This window comes from Macrotis lagotis, chromosome 4 (assembly GCF_037893015.1).
Source record: "Macrotis lagotis isolate mMagLag1 chromosome 4, bilby.v1.9.chrom.fasta, whole genome shotgun sequence".
In the NCBI taxonomy this organism is placed as follows: domain Eukaryota; kingdom Metazoa; phylum Chordata; class Mammalia; order Peramelemorphia; family Peramelidae; genus Macrotis; species Macrotis lagotis.
The window spans coordinates 153,101,259-153,122,386 of NC_133661.1; the positions used below are offsets into that span (position 1 = coordinate 153,101,259).

At 34.4% G+C, this 21,128-nt stretch overlaps 1 protein-coding gene across 1 annotated transcript in view; it reads right to left on the reverse strand.

The window, feature by feature from the left end:
- Positions 1-21,128, reverse strand: part of CLPX (caseinolytic mitochondrial matrix peptidase chaperone subunit X) — a 45,819-nt gene that overhangs the window by 2,418 nt on the left and 22,273 nt on the right. The window contains exons 6-13 of the mRNA XM_074234409.1: positions 19,470-19,511; positions 17,435-17,611; positions 16,746-16,910; positions 15,720-15,808; positions 13,955-14,119; positions 11,517-11,816; positions 4,904-4,996; positions 4,395-4,501 (exon numbers count right to left, since the gene is read on the reverse strand). Of these exons, the coding sequence (XP_074090510.1) occupies positions 4,395-4,501; positions 4,904-4,996; positions 11,517-11,816; positions 13,955-14,119; positions 15,720-15,808; positions 16,746-16,910; positions 17,435-17,611; positions 19,470-19,511 (1,138 nt within the window). The remainder of the gene's footprint in view (positions 1-4,394; positions 4,502-4,903; positions 4,997-11,516; positions 11,817-13,954; positions 14,120-15,719; positions 15,809-16,745; positions 16,911-17,434; positions 17,612-19,469; positions 19,512-21,128) is intronic.

Below are 21,128 nucleotides of genomic sequence, written 5' to 3' on the forward strand. Positions count from 1 at the left end.
TCTTAGAATCTTGAGTTGACTTCAAAAGCTCTCCTCTACAAGGAACGTGAGCTCCTTAAATATTAGTACCCCACCCTGAGAAAATACCTTGTATATGTTTTGTGTTGAATTACTTATGTAGATGTTCCACCTTCCCAACTCTCACCCCATTACTTACTATAATGTAAGTAAACTCTCTGAGGACAAGAAGTTATTGATTTTTGTCATCTTCTCTTCCTCTTATCTATTACATAAAAATGCTTATTGCATGAATAGTGCAAATAGCACGCAATCCATATTCCACCACTTTATCCTATGCAATTCTAGTCCATAAACCACATCTAAATCTTTGACTGGGGTCCAAACTAATGTGCCGAAGGCATGGCAATATGCTCACCAGGCATCTCTCTCTACTACTCTTTGGGTGACCAACAATTTTAATTCTTTGGAGACTACAATATTCCAATATTTGTAGGTAAATGATATCCCAAGGAAAATATTAAAGATTTTGATTCAGGACAAAGTTTGAGATTATTAAGAGTATTATCCAGATTCCTAGTGTTAATACTTTTGCTCTTTTCCTTCAATTCATTCCTGGGCTTATCATCCATCCTCCCTCCATCTGTCCCTGCCTCTCACTCGATGCTGTACAGCCCTCATTAGAAACTATGCAATGTTTACTTCAGCCATAATGCAATCCATAAACAGGAGTCTCTGAGTCTTCATTTTAACTATAAAGAACCCTCTTTCATTTGAAATTACGCCAGACATGCGTGCAGATACTTCTTGTATTTGTTTTCTGCTCGTATCTCTCTCTTGATATTAATCACAAGTTGTGTCTCAATTGTTGTAAGCTTCAAAAACCCTTGCATGATTTAATATATATATATATATATATATATATATGGGGAGAACCAAAACATCTTTTTTAACAGTCAATGAACAATAAACACTGTAAGATCTTTTGTTCTCTGTATATTACTATCAAGCATGGACTAGTATCATTTGTGAATACCTGTTTTCCCAACCCTAGAAGACTAATCTATATCTGTGTTGAAGACCCCTCTTGATGAAGGTACGAAAAGGGAAAGCAGGCATAATTCAATGATTATATGTGTCTTGAGAATCCCTTAATACCCTTCAAAGGTGCATTAACTACAGCATGGTCTCATATACATACATCCCTTTTATATATATGTGTGTGTGTGTGTATCTGGTTGTGTGCTTTCTCTCCCTTTAAGACTAGATGTTCTTGAGAGGAGGGAGATTTTGGGGGGAATTTCTTTGTATTTCTAACACTTAGCACAGTGCCTACCAAGAGCTTAATAAAGATTTGGTGACTGACTGTGTATTTGGCCTGGTCTAGTTTATTTTTCCCATATTGTTTTCTATGATTTTTCTACTCTCTTAGATCTTTCCTCATTTTTTCTTATCTCATCTTCCATTTCATTTTTTAAATGAAAGCTTAAGTTTATTTTTACTTCCAACATTGGTCATAATATTTCATACCCATGAGTTTTACTAATGTGTATATAGTCTAAAGCACCTCTTCCTTCCTAAGGAGGTTCAAGTGTTTGATTGGCTAACTCAGTGTTTAAGTTTTTATCAGTTAAGCTTCATTAGGACATGAGTTTGTATTGACAGGTTTGTTTCTTTGTCCATCCCTCATATTTTGATGTCAAAAGCTAGTTTAAATAGGTCAGGTTGGGTTTGTTTAATTCTACATCTCATTTTAAGTCTAATTTAGTACTATCAAGTTCATGATCTGCCTATACAGCTGATTTTTAAATCAGTTCTTTTATCCATAAGTAGTTTCCCAGTGCTAGGATATAAATAATGATATGTTTCATGTTTATTTGTTATTTGCTAAGACAAGTGCCTCTAAAGTTTTTAAAGAGAGTATTCACAATCTATTGTATGTGAGGTTTTAAAACTGTTGATAAAAGCCTGGAAGGGGGGCGGCTAGGTGGTGCAGTGGATAAAGCACTGGCCCTGGAGTCAGGAGTACCTGGGTTCAAATCCGGTCTCAGACACTTAATAATTACCTAGCCATGTGGCCTTGGGCAAGCCACTTAACCCCATTGCCTTGCAAAAACCTAAAAAAAAAAAAAAAAAAAAAAAAAAAAAAAAAAAAAAAGAAGCCTGGAAGGTTTTAGAATTCTTTGTAAAATTTTCATACTCTTCATCTTCCACAATATATTCTGGCACAGATGTAAAATTATTTTCATGACTGGTGCTTAAAAAACATAGAAATCTAAGATCAGTTCTTTCTAGTGGAAGAAAAGAGATGAATGTGAAATGTTTTTATGATCAAGCTGAAACAAATGCCTTGGTCATCTTGACCCTTTCTCCTTTGTTGGTATTCATTAAGTATCTGAAAAATTACATATGCATGAACATGTAAATATATATATGCAAAACCCTATAGAAGACTTATGGCAAGGTTTCTGATTCAAGGAGCTTAGGGTGTAGAAAAGGAGATAAGACATAGTTATTCCTTCCATGTCCAGACTGTACTCACTGTGGTTTCAATATATCACAAGTCAGCATAAGAAATTAAATGAGAATTTTTTGGGAGGTTTGAGGAAGTCACAAATGACTTTAAATTTAAATTTAAAAATCTCAAAAAATGTATAAAATACATCTTGTTTGGAAAGTTCAAAAAATTTTATGATTTTCCAGAATGCAGAGGTGCTATGTCCCCAATTCCTCCCCTTAGTGAGGAAGGGATAATTATAGTTATAATAAAAGAGGCATAATGCACTCCTAGGTAAAGATTTCAGAGTGAAACTTGAAAAGATGAGTGGTAAATAGGAAACTAGAGAGAAGGGAGTGTGTGAGCAAAGCTGTAAAATAGGTGGAAGGGATTTGAATATTTTGAAAATGGTAGACAACAGAAAGTCACTGAAAGTTTCTGAAAGGAAGAACTGATATTTCACATGATCTTAGGCTTTTCTGAGGAAAATTAATCTGACAATGAAATACAAATTAAGAAATTAGTGACAAGAAGGATGTCTGATAGGGGACTATGATAATCGGAAGTGTTAAGTACATAAAAATTTGAATTAGGATAGTAGTTGTGAGAATAGAAAAAAAGGGAACATAAGAATATCAAAGAAATAGAAATAATAGGACTGATGACTAATCAGATATTGGGTGTGAGGAAGAAAAGATAAAAATTTGCAGAGGTTTGGGAGTAAGGGTGACCGTGAGGGTGGTGCTATCATTTAATAGATAGAACAGAGAGGAGAAAAAATACACAGGAGATAATATTGGACTGCATGTCCCAGTGAAACATTCAAGTTGTAAATATATCCAGTAGGCTATTGGTTCCTGTATTTCAAGAGAAACTTGGGAGTATTACCATAGAGATATCAGTATAGAGTGTGGAAGGGGATGTGAATGCCAAGAAAAAGAGGAGAAAGACAGAAACAAATTTAAGGGGTGAAAGGAAGAAAAAGTAAACAATAAAGGAGACAGAAGAGCAGCCTGAGGGGCCAAAGAAAGTCAAGGCAGTGCAGTTTCCCTGAAAACAAACAAAAAAATTAGAAGTAAAAGGAAGGAATGAATGACAAGAATGATTACTGCAGCAAAAACAAGGATGAAAGTTGAAATTGGCAATTAGAAATTTCTGGTGACCTTTGAGAGAACAGTCTCAGGAGAGGTGAGGTACTAGGGTAACAGGAATTATATTGGGGGGAAATAAGAAGTGAATGGGTGATAGATAAAGTAGAATCAGAAGAGTCTAAAATATGACAGCTACTTCAAGGAAGTTTCCCCTTCCCCTTCCAAAGATAGAGAAGATGTCATTGTTTTGCAAGAAGAGGTTTAAGTGAGGTGCCAGAAGGAGAAAACTTGAAGATGCAAGAAAAAGTGGAAATAATTGATGGAGTAAAGTCTCAGAATGAGGAAGCATGATACAAAATATAGGACCTAAGTGGAAGTAATCCTCTGAGATTAGAAAAGGAAGACTGTGTGTTACCAATTCACATACACTACACAAACATTTTACTTAATCATAAATTCAAACCACGTGAGACCTTGATTTTTGTTTTTAAAAAAAAGAATCAAAGACTTTCCTTTTTAAAAAAGATTCATAGGGGCGGCTAGGTGGCGCAGTGGATAGAGCACTGGCCTTGGAGTCAGGAGTACCTGAGTTCAAATCCGACCTCAGACACTTACTAATTACTTAGCTGTGTGGCCTTTGGCAACCCACTTAACCCCATTTGCCTTGCAAAATAAATAAAAAAAAAAAGATTCATAAATACTGCCTTTTATAAGCCCATTTAAATAATGTTGGATAAAAATCTTTAAGCTTTATATTATGTTAATTATATAAGATGTTTTATGCTATTTTATGCACATAGTAAGGCTCTACTTCAAATAATTTGTTTTGGCATAACAATTCATATTACCTAATGTATCCTGGTTCCTTCTTTCCTTCTACAACTTCTTTATCAACTTCCACGCATACAATGTCAGAATTTGGTACTTCAAACATTGGTTCTAGTAACAGCTTTTCCTGAATGAGTAAGAAAAACATTACATAGAAAATTGAAGTTCAACCCTAAATTCTTGTACTTTGTATATAGCCACTGAATGATAAAAATATTCAATGGAAAGGCTCCGTTAATACTCAATTCAGAATATAAATATTCAAAAAGAGGTAGATTTTGATAACTATTAGTTTCCTTAACTATTCTATTTGTATATTTACAACTGCAAGTGGCCATCTTTTGTCCCCACCCCGCAATGAGTTCCTCTTTCTGAACTGAACTGTTTGGTGTGCTGAACACTTTATATGTGCATGGGAATGTGTGTATAAGTTTCTGTGTATATCTAAATGTGTGTACGTATGTATATTTTTTCTTTTTGAAACTCAAAGCAGAAACAATATAGTTCTTACAAAGCAATGTGAACTCACCATGATAGATCGAAGGCCCCTTGCACCAGTCTTCCTATCTAATGCCAATCTGGCTATAGCCTTCAAAGCATCTTCAGTAACGTTCAGCTCACACTATATATATATATATATTAAAAAAAAGATTTTGATTAGATAATGGATAAAGCTTTCCTAAGCTGTCTTAGGGTGCTTTATCCTTTAACCAATACTACGACCACCCTAGTCCAGGCCTGTATTACCTTATGCCTGGACTACTGCAATAACCTAAAACTGGTTTCTTTGTCTCCTGTCTCTCTCCCTGCAATCCACCCTGCATACCATTTTAAACATGTCATTTCCCCTCCTGAAAAATCTTCAATAGATCCCCACTACCTAGGAAATAAAGTACATACTCCTACGTTCAAGTCTTTCCATGATCTGGCCCCAAAACTACTTTTGCAGTCTTATTCCCCCTTACTCCTCTACATATTCTTTAAGCTTTGACCAATCCTCTTTAGTCTCTGAACACCCTTTTGCCTTTTCCTGATCTGTTTATGTGGTCTTCCCTTATGTGAAAAACCCTTGCCCTTCAATCTTCAAAGCTAGCCATTTGACATTCCCTCCACTCAGCATTCTTTGACCACCTCCCCAACATTACATTCCCAGACAGCTAAGTACTTAATAGACACTGTGATTTTCTTGTGCATACACACACACACACACACACATATATGTATACTCAAACTGGGACCCATGTCTTTAACATGTATATCCAACCAATCTACCACCTAACATAGGCCTTACACAAATCAGCGCATGTCCAACTGATTGTGGGTCAGTTACATTAAGAAGTTTTTCAAAGTTCAAACTATCTACCCTGTTCTGCTAGTTAATATTTTATTTAGGATTTGAATGGAAGTATAGACAAGTTTAACAAAATTTGCAGCTGGGGCGGCTAGGTAGTGCAGTGGATAGAGCACCAGCCCTGGAGTCAGGAGTACCTGAGTTCAAATCCAGCCTCAGACACTTAATAATTGCCTAGCTATGTGGCTTTGGGCAAGCCACTTAACCCTGATGCCTTGCAAAAAAAAAAAAAATGTGGCTAATACCACATTGAGAATAGCTAAAATACTGAATGAAAAGATCTAATGTAAGATGATATTTAATAAGAATAAGTGTAAAGTTCTGTCCTAGAATACAAAAAAATTAATTTCACCAGGTTTGAGATAAGCACAGCATCAATAATCAAGAGTTAGCATGAAAATGATGAGGGTGTTTTTAGTGGATAACAACCTCAATGAGTTTAAAGAGCATGACATGGTACCCAAAAAGTGTTAGTATGGAATGTAGTAGAAAAGCATGACTTTTCCATTCCATTATTATATGGTTGGTATTCTTCTATTTGCAGAATTAGGTTAGGTTAGGTTTTTCCCCTCTGGAGAAGAATGCCTTATTTTGGAGATCACATTTTAAGGAAGGGTATTACCAAAAAAAAAGGGGGGGAAGAGGATGTTTTCTTAAATATTTTGAAGAACCAACTTGTAAAAGATGCACTAGACTGGTTGTGTCCCAAAGATTAGAACAAAAAGGAAAGAGTAGAAGCTACAGAAGTAGTTTTGGGGCAATTTCAGGAAAACTTCCACAAGTTTTGAAATGAACAGTTTCTGAAGGTAGCAGAATTTCTCATCACTTGATGATCTACCTTGCTGGACTTGCTCACTCCATTAGTGCAATGATCAGGGACAATTTTAGGATCTGTGATAGAGAATACCATCTGTTTACAGAGAAGGAATCGTGAAGTTTAAAGGAAGACCAAAGATTATTATTTTCAATTTTTAAAATGTTGCCTTATGTCTTACATAACTTTACTTTCTCTAATATTTTCTTCCTTATGGATATGTTTTTTGTCTCAACTCATTCAATTTTGATCTATGGCTATCATGGAAACAAACATAAAGACTATATCAGATTGCCTTCTGTTAGGGGGAGGGGGAGGGAAGAGAAAAAAATTGTAAAATGTAAAACCTTGCAAAAAAAGATTGCATATAATTGGAAAACAATTATTTATACTAATTGGAAAACAAAATAAGTAATTTTTAAAAAATAGAATCTCATCACTAAAGATCATTGTTTAAAGAGGCTGGATGTTTTAGAGAGAAATTCAATTCAGGTGAGTTGGACTATAAAAACTTTGAAATCTCTTCCAACTTTTGTTAATCTTCAGCATCCCATTCGAAATATTTTTCTTGAAGGTTCAGCAAATCAATAATGAACAAGCATCATGTTAAAAAAACAATTAACAGGGGAAGCTAAGTGGCTCAGTGGATAGAGCACCGGCCCTGGAGTCAGGAGGACCTGGGTTCAAATCCAGCCTCAGACACTTAATAATTGCCTTGCTGTGTGACCTTGGGCAAGTCACTTAACCCTATTGCCTTGCAAAAAACTAAAAAAAATAACAAAAAAGTATTAGCTTTATTAGCCCATCTATTGTAATGACTTTTTTTTTTAAAGGTTTTTGCAAGGCAAATGGAGTTAAAGTGGCTTGCCCAAGGCCACACAGCTAGGTAATTATTAAGTGTCTGAGGCAGGATTTGAACCCAGGTACTCCTGACTCCTGGGCCGGTGCTCTATCCACTGCGCCACCTACCCATCCTGTAATGACTTCTTAAAAGTATGGTTTCATTCATCATTTAGAATGTGTCAAAAAATTACTGGTTGAATTTATTCTCAGGTTTGAAATATAGAGTTTGTAAAAATCCAAACTGATTTTTATTTATTAATGGTTAGAGAAACACTTTGGAAACACAATTTCTATTTTTGTCCTGATGTAGTTATCATTGATGGGCATAGTGAATAGAATACAGGGCCGAGAGTCAGGAAGACTTGTCAAATTTGGCCTCAGACAATAACTAGCACTGTGATCCTAGACAAGTCACTTAATCCTGTTTACTTATTTATAAAATTAGTTGGAGTAAATAGGAAAACCACTTGGATATCTTTGCTAAGAAAACCCCAAATGGGTTACAAAAAGTTGGATACATGAAATGATGACCAATATCAACTTCTTTTGCTTAGGTTTTACATGAAAATTACAAAAAAAAAAACAGGTTTTTTTTTTATAATATTCTTAAATAAATAAAACCACACATTCGGAATGACTGGAGGAAAGTCTGAATTGTTAATAATCAAATTGTTCACGCAATACTTTCCTTCCCTAATATGTGAGAAATCTGATACTATCTTTTGTCCTTAGAAGTATGAAACCCAATCAATTAGTTCTTCCCCTAACCTGTGGCTAGGAAACTCCCACATCAAATTCTCTCTAGTCCCTTTGATTCAACTGCCATCTGGTGAAATGAAAATCTTTCTCCTAAAATTACATGTATCTCCCCTGCCTTATCTTTAGTATTCTCTGTACTCACCCTTCCATTTTACCCTCTGTAACCTCTGTAATTGAAATTTCCTTTGATCGCAGATCTCTTTTAATATTTTGCATTCACAGAACTCATATCCCTTTGGAAAAAAAACATCTTCCTGACCACCTTTAACAAGGTGCTTTTTATGTTTTTTAACAAATCGATGAGACACAGGGACAACTCCCTGATCTTTTACTTCAGATTCATTTGAAGCTCCTGTTTCTCTGACCCTTATTCAGCAATTTCTTTTAGGATTCATTCCATCTATTTCTAACTCTCAACTCAGATCCCTGATTCAGTCATCTCTTTGTCTCAAAATCATTTTTTTCAATTCTTTGTTTTCCTTTCTACCCTATGTTTGCAGTTATCTACTTAAACACATTGAAAGCACCTCCCTTTCCCTCCAATTCATTAACCTTGTCATCGTTTTTGCACCTTTATCCTACTTTGGGAACACACAGGGATGGTCTTATCCTTGATCTCACTAGTAGACCTCACTAGTGATGAAACAGATTAGCCCCTACTCCAGAATCCTTCATCTCTTTGTCTTCCAATGCCCACTTGTTACCAACTACCAACAATGTATCATCCCTATATGCCTTCTATTCCTACTCACAGGTAACTTAAATGGTCCAAGGAGAATTATGACTGGTGTCCTCTAAAGAAATATATATATATATATATATATATATATATATATATATATATATATATATATATATATATATGTTATTTAACTGGGTTCTTAGTGCTGCATGACAATTCTAGCTTTCTGGCTGACTACCATACTCTCCAAGGCAGCTGTACCAAAAATTCTCTGCCATTTTTTTTCTCTCAGCAAAGTATCTTACCTACAATTAGGAAAATAGAACTCATCTGCTACAAGTTTCCTCTATTTTCCTCCTCTACAGTTAAAATACCTTTATCATTCCTCCTTTGCTACAGTCTCTGAAAGTAGCCCTTCTTTCCAAGACCCTCTAATTTGTGGTCTTCTAGCATGTCTTCTGGGAGATTATTTAGTAAATTATTAACCCATCTTGTCTTCTTCCTTGTTGCTTATAAACATGCCCAGGTTTCTTCCATCCAGAAAATATATTCATTTGATTAAGCCATCCCTATGCTTTCCTAAATTTCTACTTTCTACAATCTAAAAAAGTCACTGATGTTCATTACTTTTACTTTTTAATCTATTTATTTCTCAACTTCTTGTAATTTGGCTTCTGATTCCATCATTAGTTTGAAATGGTTGTCCCAAGGTTACCAATATTCTCTTTACTAAACCTAATGGCTTTTTCCTCAATCTTCAGACTACTTGAGTTCATTTTAATTTTTATATAATGACCAATCCATTTCTCCTGGATATGTCTCCTCCCTTTTGCTTACATGACATTGTTCTCTCCTGGGTTTTCCCTACCTGGCTGATCAATCCTCAGTCTTCTTAGCTAGATTATCCATTTCTTATCCATCAGTAATGAGTATTTTCTCTTTTATCTCTACCCTCTTTCTCTTGGAGATCCCATTAGCTCCCATGCATTCAATTATCATCTGTCCATTAATGACAACCAAATCTATATAATATACAGCCCTAATCTCTCCTGAGATCAAGCTCACTTCACTAACTTCCTGGTGGATATCTTTAACTGGCTATTACCTCAAACTCAGCATGCTCAAAATGGAACTCCTCTTCTCCCCTAAACCCATACCTCTTCCAAACTTCCCAATTTTCTTTGATTTTTTTAACCAGTTTTTTTTTTTACCAGTTACCTAGTTATGTTTGCAACCTTGCAGTCATCCTCTTTCATTCTCTGTATCCAATCAAATGGTCTAACTTATTGATTCTAACTCTGGAACATCTCTCATACCTTTTCTTTCTCTCCCCCTCCTATGGGAATTTAGTTAAACACATCATCATCTCTCATCTAGGTTACTGTAATAGTCTAATTGGTATCCTCTTTCCTTACCAACACAGCTGTGGAAAAAAATCTTCTGAAGCAACACCCTCTGCTCAAAACCCTTTACAGGTCTCTATTGCTTCTAGGATCGAATGCAAATTTCTAACCCTAGCATTTAAAACTGAATCTCCCACTTAGTTTTCCAAATTTATTTCATATTAATTTTCAACTAAACTTGCTATAAAAGTTGTTCTCTGAAGTCAACATTTCCCGTTCTTAGCCTCTGCACAGGTTTGTCCCCTGTTCAAAATGAATTCCTTCCCCAGCTCCATTTCTTGTAATTCCTCATTTCCTTCAAATTTCAGCTCAAATATCAACTCCTATTGTAAAGCTTTTCCTGATTCTCCCAGTTTTTTGGTGTGCTCTTCCTCCTGAAATTATCTTGTACTTTATATTTGCTTATCTGTGTATATGCTGTAATTCAATAGTTGAATACAAATTCTTTGTGAGAAAAAGACTATTTAATTTTGTACTTACCAAAGCACCTTGCAAAAAAAGAGGTTCCTTAATGATTTGAAGTCTCTCATTTAAGATAAAACATGAAATGATTTGGCTCAAGTCATTAAAAACCATCCCTTTAAAAGTAAATTTAAATTTCTGTTTAACTACTTATTCTGTATAGTCAGTCTTTCCTTCAGAAATAGCATGAAATCAAATTTAGGTCCAGTTGTCCCCTTAACACAAATTCCAAATCAGGAACATCTAAATTAAGGAGATTTTACTATAGCAAAAAAATTTGGAATAGAGAGACTTCCCAGCATCATCTTTGATTAATTTCCTCTTGCTGACAAATAATTTAACTCTTTAAACAAACAGTTACTACACTTAATTATTACTCATCCAGCTTTTCTTTCAAACAGGAGCTAAAATAATCATTCTGCCTAGGTAGAAATAAGAATTATAGAACTTTGGAATATTTTTCTTCCTTGAATAAGGATTCTGTATTTAGTTAACTATTCTCATCTCCCTACAGCTATATAATATTGCCATGATGAGAAGTTAACATGCTAAAATTGGCATTTATATTTTTCCAGGATGGGCAAGCTTGGGCTGCTTCTCCATGTCACCATTACCACTCTATAGCAAAGAAAAAATAAACTATCACCATCGTAGCCCCAATTGTATGTGCCTTCTACTCAACTTTTTGGAACTCCCTGTCTTCTAATCTTTAGTATTCATGTTAGTAGAAGTAGTTGTTTTTGTTTTAATTTCCTAGATCTAGTTTAGAAAATGCCACAAGAAAAATTTTTAAATAGCCAAACTGAATAGGAAGAAAAATGATCAAACCTTGTCCATGCTGAATAATGCCTGGTACTGGGGAACAACTGCATTACGTGGTTCAGTAAGAATCTGTACAAGTGTTTTTTCATCTAAGCTATGCAAGGGAACCACCACAGGTAACCGTCCCACAAATTCTGGAATCATGCCAAATTCAATGAGATCTCTGGCTTCCACGTGGCGTAATAAACGATCTTTCTCTTCAATGTCTTGGTGAGCATTTGATTCCCCACTTCGGTTGGCAAGATCTGCTGCTGCTGCAGCCCTCCTGCCTTTTCCTAAATTAGCTGGCGTCCCAAATCCAAGATACTGTCAAAGAAAAAAATATATACTTTAGGAGAAGTTTTAAGAGTAAAAGAGTACATAATCAGTAGGGTTTTTATTTTATAGACAAAAAAATCAAAATGATAAATATTATTGTACTAACAGCTTCCAAAGAAAAAAGAAAATAAAATCATTACAACTGCTACTAAAAAGTATTAAGGTATTAAGGTAATATGCCCATTAAGGTATTAAGAAATACACCCATTTTTATTTTTGAAGTTATTATCCTTACTGAAAATCTTTTTTAAAAATTTTCTTACAAACAAAAAAGGCAAGAAAATTGGAAGAGTACTCCTATTTCATATATACTAGTTAGAAAGAAAAATAGGGGCGGCTAGGTGGTGCAGTGGATAGAGCACCAGACCTAGGGTCAGGAGTACCTGAGACATAATAATTACCTAGCTGTGTGGCCTTGGGCAAGCCACTTAACCCCATTGCCTTGCAAAAACTAAAAGAAGGAAAGAAAGAAAGAAAGAAAAAAAGAACAAGTAAAAGAAAATTTAAAAAAATTAGGAACATACACCTACACACAGTATTCCAGTTGAGCTGAGTAGAAAAGGGGAATGAGTTTTTGGATGACAGAATGTTATAAGATAACAGAATACAGAATGATAAACAGTATGAATGAATTGAATCATGAGGCGAGGAGATATAATTTTATTTTACATTTATACAGTCTTTAAACTGTCAATTTATTAAGAAGAGTTATACACAATACACATACTTCTAAAAATTAGTCTGATCAAAATATAGTAGAACCAAAAATGTAACGATTAAAGTAGTGAGATCTAGAGCTTTACTTCAGTCTGATAACAAATGCTTTTTTTAATAAATATATAGCTAAGAAAAGATAATTTTTTACAACAAGTAGCTAAAGAAATAACATGTTTTTTATTATAAGAACACAGAAATGGCATCCTGAAAAAAACCTTGCGAAGGTGCCATTATTATCCCCATTTAACAGATGAGGAAACTGAGGTAAACAGAGGTTAAGTGATTTGCCCAGGATTACACATCCCTATCTACCACTATACTACTTACAAATATTAGACCATATTGTTTCTTATGAAAATACTACATTTTAAAAATAGTCTATGACTTGCAGCAACCTTGTTATGAGATTTCATACTATAGTCTAATATTATTAAGAACCTAAGACTATTTTACAGAGAATTCAAATAAGGGAAGTGCTAACAAGGTGGTCAGAAGAAGCAAAACAAATACACACTCAAGGTCTCCCTGGAAAAAAAAAGACAATTATGAGATATGGGAAATGCTGACATAGGAGTGTAATGCATGCATCAAAGGTGGCACTGGGTTCTAAGAGCAAAGCAGAATTGTGGTAGCTCAAAAGAAATGAGAAGTACAAATCTAAAGACATCTCCATCCCAAATGTTCAAATGGACTGTTCATACCTAACTTGGAGTAGAGTCTTTCAAGATCATATTGCACTGACCAGCTTCAAATTGAACACATTGTACCATGACCCCAACACCATGATGTCATTGGTTGACTGAGTATGAATGATAAACAACAAGTACCTAACTACAAGGCAGGCAATATGCTTTGTTGGGGATACAAAGACATGTAAAATGCATAGGGAAAAAAAATTAGTAGGGGAAATAAGGAGGAGATGATCAAGAAAGGGCTCTGTATTTAACCCTTGATGTCACAGGGAGACACTGAGGTTTTAAAGTAGGAAAGTCACATATCAGACTCGTGTTTTATGACTATTACTTATAGTGGCTATATCGTGTATATGTAGAGAGTTGGGAAAGACTTGCCAGAAGAGAAATCAGTGAGGAGGGTACTGAAAGAGGGGATGAGGGCTTCAATTACAGTGATGGCTAAATTAACAGAAAGAAGGAAATGGATGTGAGACATGAGACTGGGCAACTGGCTGTAAATATAAAGTGAGGAGAGTAAAGAGTCAAAGATAATTCTGAGGCTGGGAACCTACCTGCGTAAGGCTCTTAAAAGTTTTGAAAAGGAAGGGTAGTTTGGGGGGGTAAAAGATGATGAGTTCAGCTTCGGACATGCTTAATTAGTATAACAAGTAAAATCAAACTTCATCCTAATAATAATCATGATGTTAACTAATTAAGTCCTTAAAAAAAGCTCACCTTCTCATTTTTCCTCCTGCTGATTATTCTATCTAAACCATTAAAAGCACCAGATGCAACAAACAATATGTTTGTTGTATCGACTTGCACTGTTTCTCCACGAAGTTTACGGGAATTTTTTTCTGGAACATTGACTATTGTACCTTCTAATAGTTTTAACAAACCCTAAAGAAAAAAATGAAAGGTTTTTAACATCATATAAAAGTACATTCTAAGTTAAAAAACAAAGGAAAAAAGTGTAAAATTGTCTTTCAGCAAAATATAAATTATATTGTGATGTTAATCTCAATTTCTTGGCTGATGTGGTCAGATTTTTCATTATTACTATAATTTATTTCTACAGAGAGTAAGTAGCACATAAAAGATCACAAAATCTTCAGGTGAACAAATTTCAATTTGCCTTGAAAGCAATTAAAGATTATTTTTTGTATTCCTAGTATTAAACATTGAGACTCCTAAGTCCTAGGAAAATCTTCACCAAAAACGTCTATTTGCAATATTAAATATTTAAGTTTGATCACATCTCTCCCTAAGCCTCAGATTAGGAAACAGGAGCTAGTTACTCAGTCCAGAATTTATGAAGAATTTCTGAGGTGCTATTTACAGCCTTTAAATCTTTACCCAGCCCTCAATAAAAAGTGATATTTTGATTAAAAAGAATCCTTTAACTTAAGAACTCCATTCAAAGGAATAATCAGTCATGAATCTAGAAGACTGATGATAAAAATACCACCCACCTCTTATTAGAAAAGTGAAGCACTAATATGCAGAATGAGATAGACATTTTTAGATATGAGCAATATGGAAATTTGTTCTCTTTGTCTGCTTTTTTATTAAAAGGATTTTGTTTTTATTTTTATAGAAGAAAAAAACCGATTTTCTTTAATTATTTTCTATGGAACTATATTTTCTGAATATTGATTAGATTTTTAAAAATCAAATTATGTTATATTTTAGTAATATTTCAACATATAATAAAAACACTTCCATCACTGACACTAAAATTTGAGACTTGTCATTAAAAATTAGATACTAGAAAAAATATTTATTTATATTTTGATTATTTATGTATTCCTGCTGTGTTTTTTTTTTTTGCCTAAAATCATATATTCACAATTAGTTGATTACTACAGCAAAGAATGCAAGGAATACAGAACTGGGAGTCAAAAAGACTTGGGTTCTAATCTTGACTTTGCCATGAATTAGAATCTTGGGGAAAATACTTAACTTTGTTGGGGCTCAATGACCTTCACTGTAATATGAGACAGTGAGATTAAAGAATCTCTAAGGTCCTTTCCCCCCCAGACTTCTAATATAACTTCTTACTCTAATTCTAGTAAAACTTCTTACTCTACAAAAAGCTCTTAAAATTATTACAACTATTTAAAATATGTCTTCTAACTAAGTATAAGGGGGGGAAAAAGACAAATTTATTAACATAATCAGAACTCTGAAGAAATAATTTATAAGTCCTCTCAAAGTCACTAAAATTTCATTTAAGAGCTTTTGAAAAATGACACTGAAAACTAAATTTGATCTTTTCTCTTTTGAAATAACCTAAATTTTATGAGTAATATATTTAAGCACTCAAAAATAACTTTGCATAAATTCTGGGATTTTGTAACATGATACATAAAGTTTACTGTGGGGATACAATGAATATAACATGGACTCTAATTGAATGTCAAACCAAACGTACAATATCTGGGAAGTTGATGTATTCCCTTCTTTTTAGTGGGCTTGAACAAAATATTCAACTGCTTACTTGCTGAACGCCTTCTCCACCTACATCCCGTAACTGATGAATGCCTGGCACACTGCCAATCTTATCTACTTCATCCAGAAAGACAATTCCTATAATTTAAGGAGGATTCTATTTATAATATGAAATATGAAATACAAACAATAACCTCATCTTTGAAATATTAAGTAAATAAATTAAGTTTATTAAATGCTATTCTTTAACATATATATGCACTTTTTTTGCTATTACACAAACACACTGCTTACCCCACCTTTTTCATTACCTATAATTTACAGTGCTCCTAGTGTGTAAGGTAATTCATATTTCCTTCTAGGAATGTGTGTATATAGCTCTATTTCATACTAATGATTTCCAGTTCTTTTTCATAAGAGGATTCTTAGAAAAGAACCTGTCTTAAAGACCTTCTTCACTTCCATCAGGCTAATTTGCTTGTGCTAATGTCCCAAAAAAATGATAGTAGGAAATGGTAGGAATGATCAGCTGGTTAAATCTCTCTTTAAGACTGGAAACGGGAAAAAAATTAAATTATTTAAAAAAAAGACAGGAAATGAAATATGATAGCAGGTAGGAAAAAATAGAGAAGCATCTATTTACAGAATCCTGTTCAGGAGGCTACTTCTATCATTCCTTTATCTCCAATCAGAGTAAAAATCCACAAATCAATCAATGAGCATTCATTCCCTTAAGTTGCTATTTGTTTCAGCCTTATGACACTGGCAACAATGTGAGTGACAGACTGAGCCTTAAGCAGGGGGTTTCTAGATGGTTGGGTGGTCTAGCCCACTTCCAACCTATGCTGTTACCTCACCAAGTGACTTTTGAGGTAGGCTTCTATGGAGTGCATTAAATGTGGAGAAGTAAATAACTATTGCACTTCTTAACACTTAGAGGATTTAAAAAACCACCAATACTATTTCTCAGCACAAAATAAAAGGCAGCATTCTAATACCCCCAACACAATTACTTTAGCACTTTTATTTCTATATGGAGTCAATTAGGGGACATTTGAGAATTCTAGAGACATACCTTGTTGTGCTTTTTCTACATTATAATTGGCATCTTGTAGTAATTTGGCAATCACAGATTCAATATCTTCACCTACATATCCCGCCTGAGTCAAGGTGGTACAGTCACAGATAGCAAAAGGTACATCAAGACATTTAGCTAGTGTCTGGGCCAGCAACGTTTTACCTAAAAAGAGAAACAATAACCCAGAGTTCTGCTGGACTGATATAAGAGTACAGCAAAATGGAAAACTAAATTTTGGGTGGTTCTCCATGAGCCTGTGAGCTCCCTGAGGACACCGCCCATCTCCCATCTCCTGCCTCACTCTGAATTCAGTAAGGGCACACAGGAGCTTAATAAATACACCAGTGATTGGCAGCTCTTTGTCAGCTCCTGAGCCAGGCAGTACTGCTAAAACCCCAAACTCCTCTCCAACCCCTTTCCTAGTGCTTTTATTCCTCAGATTTAGGAGCTTTTACAAATCAAAGATGCCCACACTTCTGTGCTGGCCCCCAAGGAAACAATACTGGGCCCATTGTTGAACATAAAGTGTACGAGGAACTGACAACTCATTTTTGGTAAAACTGATCTTCTGGACTTCCTTCTAAACACAATCCTACAATAAAGGGTGTCAAAAAGATCCTAAATCAACCTCTTCTATTTAATAGCAATGTTTTCTCAGAAAGCAAGAAAATGTTTGAGCTACTTACCTGACCCAGTTGGTCCCAAAAGCAAAATATTACTTTTTTCAAGTTTTATGTCATCATGGGCAGAATCCAGGACTTCACCTCCCCGTTTCTCCTGAGGTATTTGTTGATTCACTTGTTGCTGCATTGATGCTCCTAGAGCATTACCATGTGGACTAATTCCAGCAATCTGAAGCAATTCTGAAAATATATCAAGGATAGTTTCACTTAAAGTGTCACACACAGACAAGACACAGACCCCCTTAAAAGTCAAATACTTTATTAAAGGAATTAAGCTGATGTAAGATTTTACCAACAACGTAGGAATGCTTTGTGCTTTATTAAGACAGCACAGCTAATACTACAAAACTTCTTTATAAGATGCACTTTAAGCTAAGAAAATTTACTATTCTCTGAAATCAGCTATCCTACAGAGTTTGTCTGGGTCACTGGAGACTAATGGATCAGTTACACAGTCAGCATTTGTCCAAGGTAAGATTTGAATCCAGTTCTTCCTGACTGTGTAGCTGGTCCCCTAATCACTGTACAAAGGATATAAACCACTTAAATTCACCACAGCTCACTATCCTTATCTATAAAATCAGAATAATGCCTATTCTACCAGTTTAATAGCTTTCTTTTAATACTAAGTTTAGATGGATTTGGGCTAGAAATACTTTGAAAAGTAAAATGTGCTGGTAAAGTCTTTTAGTAGCTCAGATGAATAGAAGTAACATGAAGTTATTAGAAAAAATACTGAAGTTGAAGTCAAAACACATGATTTCTAGTCTCAGGTCTAACTGTCAGTAAAACTCTTGTGTGACCTTGAATAAGCAAATGAACCTTTCTGGGACTTAGTTTTCTCATCTGTAAAATAATAGCTGATAGGAATAGCTGATTTCCAAGCCCCTTTCTGATAAATAATAACTGATATTTAAAATAATTTACAAATCACTTTCTATTTCTATTATCTCATTGGATGCTCACACCAGACTTGTGGGAAAGAGAGAATAAATCTTATTAACTTTTCAGATGATGAAACTGAGTTAGAATTATTAATTTGGATTTGAACCTGGGTTTTCTGACTCTAAACTCTAGCAGTTTTTCTAGGCAGAGAGGGAAATGACTCTATTACATAACAAAATTAGAATCCAAAAAGATCTAGAACAATGTTAAAACGCTATACATATCCTATTAAATGAAATTTTATTGAAGTCTTACATTTGGATTTTAAAAAATCAGTTTCTCAAGTAAGGGATGAAAAAGCCTAGCTAGACATATGAAAAAGATCTAAGTTTTAGATCAAAATGAGTCAACCACATGATGTGGTAGTCAAAGTGATTTTAAGGCTGCATTAACAGAGATAGCAGAGCATTCAGAATAAGGAAGGTGATAATCTCACCATTTTATTCTCTTCTCCTGGTCAAATTACTCAAGAAACAAGTTTAATTCTGCAAGCTACATTTTAAGGAGGACAGTGACAAGATGGAGAACTTCCAAAGAAGGGTAATTGGAAAGAAAATATGAAAATGGACAAGTCACTTAAACTTAATCTAAGGTCTTGGTTCCCCCATCATTTAAAGTGGGGATAAAAATCCCTGTCATAACTACCCAATGAGATTATTGAGATCACATGACAAGGAATATAAACAATTTTGTACATTTTAAAGCACAATATACTTTTGAAAATACATTAAAATGAATAGAAATATAGCTGGCAAAAAGAATCTACAAGATCTGTAAGCTAGTACTTTTTTAAAAATAATCTGGCACAGGAAATTCACATTACAAAAATAAAACTATTAATATGCAATGACATTATATACATAGAAATACCATAGAATATTGTTCTGTATATTAAATCACAAGTAAAAAGAGGAAAGAATACCTGACACATTTTTCCAATGATAAACATGCACATCTCTCTCTCTCTCTCTCTCTCTCTCTCTCTACACACACACACACACACACACACACACACACACAATTGAGATATTTCACAAAAGTAAAATTTAAAAGGAATAAATTACAGAGGAGTACTTGAGGAAAAGTCACTTACTTGTAAATCTGTACTCATCCTCCCGTCTTCTTATTTCTAATTCTAAGAGAGAAACAAAGCAGCCAAATAATTGTTGCTACATATGGTCCCTTCTGGGGTTTAAAAAATAGTGAAATTAGCAAAAAAAAAAAACAACAAAAAAAAAAAAACAAGCAACTCATCATTCCATTTTTTCCCCAGTGTTTTATCTCACAACACAATTCCATCTGCTCTATCAGTCATCAAGTCCTGTCATTTCTATGCTCATAAAATCTCTTCCCCATATCCTCATCCTCCTGTGATTCTAATAAGCTGACACTGCCTCACTAGACTACTGCACTAGCTGGCTGGATTGTCTCCCTGGCTCAGGTCTTTCCACACTCATCTGTCAAACTGATTGTCCTTCAACCCAAGTCTGTAAACAGGTCACCCACTGCTCCTAATCAATAAACTCCATGTCAAGAATCAAATAAATCCTCTGGTTTTTACAGCCCTTCATAGCCTTACCCCCTTCTACCCCTTATACTCTGTGACCTGGCAACCCTTTCTGCCTTTCCTATAAGATCACCTCCAATTTATCCTGTATATAGTGTGCACGTACAGAGCTGTTTGTGTGATATATAGTGTGCATGTACAGAGTTGTTTGTCTGATATCCTCTTTACCAGAGTATGAGATACAGGAGGGCAGGAACTCCTATCTTTTGTTTTTCTTTTTATCTCCAGAATACAAAATAGGCACTCAATACGTGCTAGCTAACTTGACATAAAAATAGTATATACTTGCAGGAGAAGGTTAAAAAAAATCTTTCTTCCTTCCCTATTCTGATTATATCAAAAGAAAATCTGCTTATTTATAAAATTCTTTCAAGTTTTCACCTTTAAAAAACTTACAAGCTTTTTTTACATTTGTTTTTCTTTTTGCAAGGCAATGGGGTTGGGTTATGTGACTTGTCCAAGGTCACACAACTAAGTATTAAGTATTTGAGGACAGATTTGAATTTAGGTCCTCCTAACTCCAGGGTGTCCACTGTGTCCCCTGCTTTTTTTACATTTACATTTTTACATTTTTACATTTAAAAAAATGTCATTTAAAAATTGACAAAAATATAAGATATATGTATTAGCTATCAGGACATGAAGATCTACATCAAAAACAACAGAAAACAATTTTTACAGGAATATTGAATAACATTACCCAAATGAATATATGGCTTAATGCAATACTAATTATGATGCAAATGGGCTGTTTCATAGAAGAGAAGGAAATAACTATCTAGAAAAGTTTAACAATGATGAACAGATCAACTAATCCTAAACTAGAATCAGATATTTACAACACAATTTTTGCTAAAACTTAAAAATGCAAAACGGTGGTAAAGGAAAAAAATTTCCAATAAAATTCTGGAAAAACTGGAGAGTAGTATAGGAGAAGATAAAGTCATTCTATATGATATACTAAATACCTCAATAACTGTGTTACTTATTTTTTAAATTGTTAAAAACAAAAAAGGAAATCATGGAATATTATACCCATGACAATTGCAGAGAGTTAGTTATGCAACAAACAGAAGTAATTACAGTAGGTAAAATAGATGGCTTTTACGTAACAAATGACAATGCATCCAGAATATAAAAGAAAGAAACAGATTAGAAAAAGTCTGTGGAGGCAGAGACTATATA